General features: G+C 40.8%; 2 protein-coding genes across 3 annotated transcripts in view; one reads left to right on the forward strand and one right to left on the reverse strand.

The window, feature by feature from the left end:
- The window catches only part of fancm (FA complementation group M), a 47308-nt gene extending 41607 nt beyond the window's left edge, over nt 1–5701 (reverse strand). Inside the window, exons 1-4 of the mRNA XM_061795742.1 lie at nt 4893–5701; nt 3633–3805; nt 1664–1741; nt 1433–1591 (exon numbers count right to left, since the gene is read on the reverse strand). Of these exons, the coding sequence (XP_061651726.1) occupies nt 1433–1591; nt 1664–1741; nt 3633–3805; nt 4893–5571 (1089 nt within the window). The 5' untranslated portion in view covers nt 5572–5701. The remainder of the gene's footprint in view (nt 1–1432; nt 1592–1663; nt 1742–3632; nt 3806–4892) is intronic.
- On the forward strand, nt 5168–9533 carry iqcc (IQ motif containing C). 2 transcript variants are annotated; one of them, XM_061795752.1, is made up of 5 exons: nt 5168–5307; nt 6728–6871; nt 6947–7232; nt 8494–8615; nt 9355–9533. In XM_061795752.1, exons 1-5 carry the CDS (start codon nt 5263–5265, stop codon nt 9388–9390), a joined length of 633 nt encoding a protein of 210 aa, XP_061651736.1. In that variant the 5' UTR covers nt 5168–5262; the 3' UTR covers nt 9391–9533. The 2 variants fall into 2 exon arrangements, with proteins under 2 accessions (XP_061651736.1, XP_061651737.1); XM_061795753.1 differs by lacking the exon at nt 5168–5307 and adding an exon at nt 5689–5929.

A 9533-nucleotide genomic window follows, 5' to 3' on the forward strand; every position in this document is an offset into this window, starting at 1 on the left:
TTACATTTGGCTAGTTAGTGATCAAATGACAATTACACATATATACAGTAGAGGCCGAGCACTATTGCAGACAGTGAACACTGTAAACATTTTTTTAATAGTTATCACAAACTATTACCCCAAAACAAATATTTAAAACTCGACAGCATGAGCCTTAGAAATGTTTAAAACTCGTGACAGCATGAGCCTTAGAAATGGCTTACAAATTGATTTCAGCAGACTCTGCAGAATTCCCGCTAACAACCCAGGCTATACTTAGAATAAGTATCACTTCTACATAGTGTAGTTTTTACATCTTGTGGCATCATAGGGCATTAACATGCAAATAGCAAAATTTTTCTGTGAATGAGAATAGGGAAAAAAATTGTGATTTTGCAAATTGTGAATATGCAAGGGTTTAAAAAAATGATGAAATACCTGTCACATTTTCCCAGTCTGATTTGTGGCATCAACACTCACTAGCCACAATATAATAGTGTACACTACAACAATCAATGCCTCTTTAATGGTGTCAAAACAAATTTGTACACGTTGTACTAGTCCAGTTTACCCACCCTGGAATGTTCCTGGAAATCCGTCCCTCCTAATGGGATCAAATGTTGCCAAGAAGGTGGACACACCCTACTCAACCATAAAGCACAGCTTGAAAGGTGGAAACAAACTTGATTCATAATAGCTATATGAAAAAAAGAGGATCAACATGGAAAAATAATAAAAATAAGAATGCCACTAAACCTAAAGACTTAATTAGGTCACATACGTTCCCATGAAGTCACATTAAACTCGGTCTTTCATTACACAGCAATACAAAGTATGTTGTGAAATTCAAACTATCAAAATGACATGTAAGGTGTAACCAAACAAGTCACTTCACTGCCAGGACAAATAATATAAATAAATAGCACCTTATATGTTAAGGCAGAATTTCTTTGGCCAAAACATGGAGGGTGCACAGCCTTGCTTCTCAAAGTTTGTAGTGGTATGTGAAATAATCACTGCCTTCAGTACTTTAAAGTTGTATTTGACTTTGTAGTTCAATCCAAGAACTTTTTTATTAAACATTTATTTCAGTAAAACATTTATTATAACTTGTGCACAATACATTTTAATTGAATCATTACAGCACAGTGACTCAGTACAGTCGTTTTGTTTTCCTATATTTAAGAGCGGCAATCGTTCCAAATGTGCATAATGTCACAGTGACTTAAAATAAATGTTAATAGACTTTTTAGGAATAAAAATTTGGAGAGCTAAGTATTTTTTAGGTTGGTGTAAAATGTTTGAGAACCACTGGTCTAGTGAGTTTTACCTGTTAATAATTCCCAGAACAAAGAATCCAGTGACCACTACGAGGCAGCAAAACACCCAAAAATAGGCAACACTAAACCGTGCACTTAGATAGTGACATATAATATAATGTGGTGGAGCCTACCTGCAGGTAGCGAGCCTGCTGGGCAGCCAGCACCTCCCCCAGTGGCACCACCATTTTCTCCACGCTGCGCTGGTGCGAGTGGGCCAGGATGTCCGGGCTTTCCTCCGAGCGGAGCTCAATGTGCGAGATGAGCAGATTGGCGATCACCGACTGCACGGACTGCACGGACATTACATTTAGTTAGCATGTCTGTCACGGTGGGTTGTGGCGAGAGAAGGATTGAACTCTCACCTTTGTGTCTCCTCCTGGAGTGGCGCTAAGGGCTAGTACGCGAAACTGCAGAGTCTGACTGCTGAGCTGTCTGATCACCTGAACGAACAAGAACATGACCCAAAATTTAATTATCATTTGTGACTGCTACAATGAACCCCTGCCTATTCACCACTTCACCTATTTGCATGTGTGACCTCCACATGGTAATAAAGTGGTTAGCACGCCTCCCTCAGACTTCTAAGGTTTGGGTTTAAATTTCTGCTCTGGCCTTACTGTGTGGAGTTCGCATGCTCTTCCCATGCTTGCGTGTGTTTTCACTGGGTACTCCGACTAACTCACATATTTCAAAAGCATGCATGTTAGGTTCATCAAAGACTCTAAATTGTCCATAAGTGTGAATATGAGTGTGAATGCTTGTTTGTCTACATGTGCCCTGCGATTGGCTGGTGACCAGTACAGGGTGTACCACAACTCTTACCCAAAGTCAGCTGACATGGGAACCAATGCACCAATGACTATAATGAGGACAAGACTTATACAAAATGGATGGATGATATGAGAAATGGTGGGTTAAATGTTTTTGGTAACAGTTCCAAATCATGCGAGTGACTTGCTAGGCCTAATGTAACAACAACAACCTCTTGAGTCTTTTTATAGATAGGCCGTAGGTTCCCCACCATGTCTTTAAACTAGGTGCCAACAGATTAACGAGAAATAAATAAATTAATTAATAATGAATTTTTGATGATTTTATTTGTTTTATTTTTACTCATCACTGCATTACAACATAATGATGAGATAATGGCATTCAAACAAACAACAACAACAACACAGGTAATAAAGAATAAAACAAAAAGAGCCACAATGCACAACCCGATAAACAATCAGCATAACAAATACACACACAAGAAGATTGGCTCCCGTTTCAGTTTAACGCTCTCTGTGTACATCATAATAATCATATATATAAAATGCAACTCTGTGAAAGATGACATGTTTTGACATCTGGAAAAGATGTTTCTGGTTTTAATTTTTAAGACATCATGGCAAAGAAAATATTGGTGAAGAAGAAACGTGATTTAGCGTCATGCATAAATAATCTTTTGCCAGTAACTTCGCTCATTATGTTGCTTATATACTGTATACATTTATGGCCTTAATGTAACGATAAATTCAACAGTTAATGCTTTTTTTGTGCATGTTTTTGTACTTGAAAACACTGCTGTAAAATCAAACAAATACTAAAGGACAAACTATTGTAAAACAGTCAAATGTTCTTCCTGTGAGTCATATCTTTGTTGTTGTAAGCCAGTGGTTCTTAACCTAGGTTCAGTAAATCAGTCTCAGGGATTCGGCGGAGGACTAGACAGATACAAAAGCCTTTCCACACAGCGCGCCATTGACAAATGTATTTCTTGTGTATGTGTGAGGATCGTGTCGCATTGCGTGGCTTTGCTCAAGGTGGGCATTTTGTGTCACGCTTCAAGTTGAAATGTTCAACCACTGTTTGAAACCCTAAACAAGGTTTCAAACCTTTAGATGAACCACTAACACCTGTTTTGAAAGCCTAATTTGAAATCCTGTTGTTTGAAACCCTAAGCAAGGCTTCAAACCTGAATTTGAAACCCTACCCCTGTCTTGAAACCCTAATTTGAAATCTTAACCGTTGTTTGAAACCTTAAGCAAGCTTCAAATCTTAATTTGAAACCCAAACCATGGCTAAAAACCCTAACTCTTTTTTGAACCCTATGAAAGGTTTCAAACCTTAATTTGAAGCGCTAACCATTTTCTTGAAATCCTAATTTGAAACCTTAACTGTTGTTTGAAACCCTAAGGAAGACTTCAAACCTAAATATGAAACCCTAACTCTGGCATAAAAGCCTGTTGTTTGAAATGCTACTTTTTAAACACCAGTACTGGCTTAAAATCAAGCACATTTCGAGTGACCGGTTTGCAAATTTAGTGTGATTTCCAATGCCATGGTTACCTGACAGTAGGCATGGTTGCCCAGGGCCTTGTGGGCCTCATCGATCACCAGACACTTGACCTGCATGGCCGGGCAGGTGTCTCTGGACAGGTCGTTCATCATCACCTGAGGCGTGAGGAAGAACACGCGCTTGGACCGCCACACTTCCTGCCTCCGGAGGGCCGCTGTGCTGCCTGCGGAAACCCACACGGTGGTTATTGTTAAAAACATCCATCCATCCATTTTCTATAGCCCTTGTCCTATTAGGGTCAAGGATGATCTTGAGCTATCCCTGGTGACTTTAGGAAGGAGGAGGGGCTGGTCACCAGTCAATTGCAGGGGTATTATTAGGAATGGGGGTAATAGAGGACCGAGCCCTGCCACAAACAACAAAAAACTGTGTAATTGATGCCCCACCCCTCTAAAAATGTTTATAATTGCCTATCTTAATAGATGGAGGATCTTCAAGTGTCTGCAAGCTGTAACTTGGGGGTCCGCAGAATAATTTGCAATAAAATGTCGTATTGTTTTTTTTCTAAATTTAAATCTCAGGACTGGCGCACCAATAAAACATACATATTCAACCGATTACTCCTCTCTATCTTAGCTTTGGGTCAATTCAAAGCTCTGATTGGGACGTATCATGTAAATATGTCATCCTTTCATCCATCACTTTACCCGTGAATTACCTGGGTCGCAACATTTCTAAGTACGGATGAATAAAATTTTTTATTTGTCAAGTGGTCCTAAAACCAAACCGACTAAACTGATCAAATACAAATATGTTGTGTGTGTGTGTGTGTACACGCGTAATGGCATATAGGGGTAGTTTCAGTATTTATAATTCTCATTTGAATTATGAAGGGGTTCTTGGAAAATGTTCACCCTGTAGGTTTGAGAATCCCTAGTTTAAACCATCAATATGCCTCAAACTATGATCAGAACTCATTACCCTTACAAATAAATGGTTTACAGATTTTCATTTTTTTTAATGCACTACATGTACATACACATGCGGTGAAGATTGTCTGTGACTTCCAGTAATAACCCAGGCTAAACTAAGGCCCTCCCTGACATATAAAGCATCTCTCTTCCTTCCTTGACATCAAATCCTATTTAAAACAGGGCTTTGGCATCTCAAGGGTTGTTTCATTAAGAGCATAAAAACGTGAATAGGCGTCTTTTTTGTGTGCAAAAAGCTGGGAATAGGCTCCACAGAAAAAAAATTTACATTGATAAATCTGTTAATATGAAGCACAAATGTGGTGGGGATTACTGTACCAGTCAGTTCGGCCATGTGGTCCTGAGGAATGCCCATCACTTTGTAGCAAGCCTCAATCTGCTGGGCCACTAGTGGTTTGGTGGGGGCCATGAACACGATTTTCCCGGATGGATACCAACGATAGAAGTTGTACATGACAACTGCGGCGATGAACGTCTTTCCCAAACCTGTGGGAAGGCACACGAGTGTGTTTTGAAACAAGGCGGTCCTCGATATGTTGAGCTGGTACTCCCTGAGTGGGTAGTTAGTGGGATAAATCCACACTGCCGCAGAGGAGCTGTCAAAACCAGGGAAGTCTGGATAAGGGATCTTCCCAGCTGAAGGAGTAGGAGACATGGGCCTCTCCAAATGGAATAAGCTGCCATTGTCATGTTGGAGGTTCTCTTCGGCTTCCGTGACAGCGACCACCATGAGGTCGTCATCTTCATCTTCATAAGCAGCAGGTTTAGGAGTTTGTGTTGTGTGAACTCTCTCTGTAGGAGCGTCTGTTGGCTTTAAAGAGCCGAGCTCAGGCCATAGTGGATTTGGAGCAGAAGGTCTCGGCACTGTGGCGCTTTGGCTCGCTTTGCGCCGTCGAGCGGTTTTTTCCCCTTCTTTTTGAGACCGAACAACGTTGTTTGGAGGCGCGGACGCACCCCACGTCTGAAACAACGTCCTCTGGTTAGAAGAAGCGCTCATTTTCTTGAGTTACGTCGTAAATAAAACTTTTGGATGAGTAGGGGAGAAAGCCATAGCTAACTGAAGATGACTCGTTTCCGGTTCACGTTTTGCAAAATAAAAGTGTACCTACGCTCAAGCAAGTGTCGTTGTATCTTTTAGACATTGTCTCTGCTCATAAGGTTTATAAAAATAATTCTAACCAAAGATAAAACAAACCTAACCCCCAAAGGGCGTAAATATAAGGTTACAATTTAAATAACACTTTTAATGTTCAAACCTGACACCGGAAGTAAACGCAAAGCTCCCGCTTCTCTCTGGCAATGTAACCATAGTGATGGACACGCGTGACTGGGACAAGACGCTCTCCCTTTTGCAGGTAATAACCTCATTGCTAATTTATCTGATCGCGCACTGTGAGGCGGTAAAGCTTCTTTATGGCCGCGGCGATTGTGGTACTACTTTTGGGCTAAGTTATGCAGTGCGGCTGTGGCAAACTGAGAACGATGCTAGCTGTTCTTAGCATTGGCTTAGCATCGTGTGTGCAGTTTGAGTGGATTTAGTGGTTAGTTGTGCTATAGATGTATGTGATGATTATGTAAAATAATGGGGTCAAGCATATTGATATTCATCTGTTTCCTACCTTGTTAAAAAAAAATATGGCGTTTAAAATGTCAGTGTCTTCAGATATAATTGTTGGTAATATATAATTAAAGGTAATTTGACCAAATCTGTTATTTCAAACTGGTAGCCCTTCGCATTAATCAGTGCCAAAGGAGTAGCTCTGTTTCAAAAAGGTTTGCTGACTCCTGATGTATTGTACAGTATTTGCATCTGTCTTATACTGCCCGCAGGTGGCCAAGGCGGGCAGCAACACAATGGCCATTCAATTGATGCAAAGTGTGACGTAAACTGTTTGATTCTTTAGAATTATATTTAATTATGTCATTACTTTATAAATTATAATAGTATAGAGTGATATTTCTTACAGTACATTTTTTGTTTTTGGGGGGGAGGCTGGAACGGATAAATAGCATTTCTATTCATTTCAATGGGGAAAGATGATTTGAGATACAAGTGATTTCAGTTACGAGCATGGTCACGGAACACATTCGACTTGTATCTCAAGGCACCTCTGTATGTCTCAAAGACCTTCAATTGTATTGGTTCTTCGCAGGCGTGGGCACGCGGACGTCTGGTGAGGGCGGAGCTGCGCCGTGCACAAGTGGACTTTGAGGAGGTCGTGAAAGAGATTGATGGCACTTTGGCCCACTTGAGGTGGAGGGACGCCATCATCCCCACCCCCCACTTCACAGACACGGCAAGTCTTTCTACCGGTAATAAAACCTGATTTATCCACCGTCTTGTACCTTTCACACGTCTTCTTTTTCACCAGGATGGTCCCCTACCCAGGAAAGATCCAGGACCAGATGTCGGCGCCTGCTCACAAAACCCAGCATTGGGAGATGCAGCTCCATTGTCTGAAGGCAGAGGAGGAAGTGACCGTCTGCATACAATAGAAGCGCAAAAAGACGGCTCCGGAGTTAAACAACAAACAAGGGGGTGTTTACAAAGCAGCAGCGTTCTCGAAGCAGGTCAGAACCTGAGCTCTGATGAGGTTTTTGGGAGCACTATGGATTCCACCTCCATCTGGACCAGCATGGACAGTCTTCCCCATAAAGGTACATACTTCATTTGCAGAGGTGGCAAAAGTGCATACAGTGTGAACTTAATGCTTGGATCAGACTACAAGACATATTTGTTCTCCAACGATGGCACTATGTCAGACTACTGCCATCAAATCCTGCCGTGTCTAGATCAGAACACTGGCTACATTACACGGCATATATTATCACTGTATAACATCTTTCACAATCATTGGGCTAATCTTGTCAAATCAAGCTGTCAGGGGAGGCGGGACTGGAAAACGTGTCAACACTACCAGATATGACCGTTGGATATTACCGTTACCGTGGAGGTAACAACAACAATCATGGAGGAAGAGGCACTAGTTTTGATTGCGACAGTGTTTTGTGTTGAAAAAAGAACAATAAGGAAATAAGGAAAAAAACGTGTGTGGGGTCTTGCTCCAACTTTTTCTTTTTTCTTTGTGGTCATGATAATCGTCACAACCGACATCCAAAGTGCAGTTGTGCTGCTGCCATAAGTCCACCAGCTTTTCTTCAATTTCATTCTTCTACTCATCCCTCTTTCTCTTCACCATGGTTCACACAAATAAATGTTGAGAACGGCAACCAAGGGAGGCGAGGCGCCGTTGCAAGACGCAATCCTATTGGTCGACGTCATGGTGTGTCACACTACACGGAAGATATTCCAAAAATCAAACATGCTAGGATTTATTTTGGCATCATAGAGCTTCTCCGATGCCAAATTGTTGATCGTGGATTATGTCACAAGTTTTTTTGTTCCCGAGAAAATGCCAGGCCCGATCTAGGAAATTGTCCGCAGTAGAAAGTTTGATCCAGGTATAAGTTGTCCACATCAAGTTCATTTAGATTTTTGTAAAGGAAATAGAAAAATAACTCAACCTTTTGAGGTATATCTGACTGCACGATCCCAGAGTTTTTGTCATTGTTTTCAGTTCAGATCAGCAGTAGTCAATCGCTTTTCTGCCACTCAGAAGTATCCTGGCACCTATTGTTTACAAACATGATGAAAAGGACTAGTTATGCATTTATCTACAATGTGTCATCATTGGTGGAGGTTAAAAGAAGTAACAAGCCAATTTTGACAAAAGTCAGGAGTAGAAAGTGCAGATGTGTTTTCAAATGTAGGGAATAATAGGGAAAAAAATCATAAGAAAAACATACCATCTGAAAAATCTATTTAAATTTAGTAACGAAATATTTATATTTGGTTACATCCCACCACTGCTCATTTGCACATGTTATGCTCTTCATCATGTCACTTTGTCTCCTCCAGGTCCACTACGGTACTGCTCAGCCCAAGAGGTGCCCCCTGATCCTGAGGCCCTGCGTTGCCATAGAGACGCTCTGACCATGGAGCTGCTGTGGCTGCAGCAGGCCATTGACAGCAGGAAAAAGGTGAGCCGCTGATGTAGTAGTTCCCTTCATTTAATCAACGCTGGCACTCCACCACGAGGCCGACGCTCGAGATTTACTACGATGACATTTATGGTGCCTCAGTAAGTCAGCCGCGTTATTTATTGAATGACCCCCAGCGGCTTTTTTTTTTTTTCACACCAGGTTCAGTTTGTGTTCGCTGTTGTACAATGGAACATTCACATAATGCTTTGCGTGGAACATGGTCGTCTTTTGATGTTTATTCATTTTGAAACGAATTTTCCCACAGAAAATAATGTAAATGTAATTATTTGAGTACAGTGAAGGAACTATTTGCGGGAGATAGCCGTGAATAGCAAAAATTCGCAATTGACACCCAAAAGGGTTTGTAATTGCCTGTAGATGCCATAAGAGAGCAGCAAAGAATTACGTTTGTCTAATTGAAGCTCTCATATCACTTCAAGTAGTTTCCTTGGTGCCAACATCCCACCAAATGGCACCAAAGCAATACTTCACCAAACGGCAAATAGGTGATATATTTATTATTATTATTTTTTTTTAGCAAATAACGAATGATGGGGTTTAAAAAAAGCGGCAAATTCATGAATGCGGAACGGCAAATTGTTGGGGTTCACTTTATACAAGCAGTAATTTAAGACATGTAACATCCTCAACTGTCAAGTGTAAAAAAATTGAGAACCACTGCCTTAGATGCTTACTGAGTAGAATTGTTTTCCTGTCTTTTTTATCTGCCCTGTAGTACTTGTCTCTGAAGAACAAACTGAGCTTGGGTTGAAGTGGACCTTGGAGTGCATATCAATGCACCATCAATGAATTGCTTACACATTTTTTTATACAGGCAAAATGGCTTAACTGTATATTTTGTATTATATTGTATTTGTTAATATAAAACATGAATAAATATATATATATATTTTC

The sequence above is a fragment of the Phyllopteryx taeniolatus genome, chromosome 13 (assembly GCF_024500385.1).
Source record: "Phyllopteryx taeniolatus isolate TA_2022b chromosome 13, UOR_Ptae_1.2, whole genome shotgun sequence".
Taxonomy (NCBI): Eukaryota; Metazoa; Chordata; class Actinopteri; order Syngnathiformes; family Syngnathidae; genus Phyllopteryx; species Phyllopteryx taeniolatus.

Excerpts from the sequence above, each read along its gene's own strand:
- iqcc (XM_061795752.1), top strand. The coding sequence starts at position 5,263 with ATGTTGGAGGTTCTCTTCGGCTTCCGTGACAGCGACCACCATGAG. Across the intron at positions 5,308-6,727 it reads GTGACAGCGACCACCATGAG|GCGTGGGCACGCGGACGTCT; the intron begins GTCGTCATCTTC and ends GGTTCTTCGCAG. Across the intron at positions 7,233-8,493 it reads GGACAGTCTTCCCCATAAAG|GTCCACTACGGTACTGCTCA; the intron begins GTACATACTTCA and ends TGTCTCCTCCAG.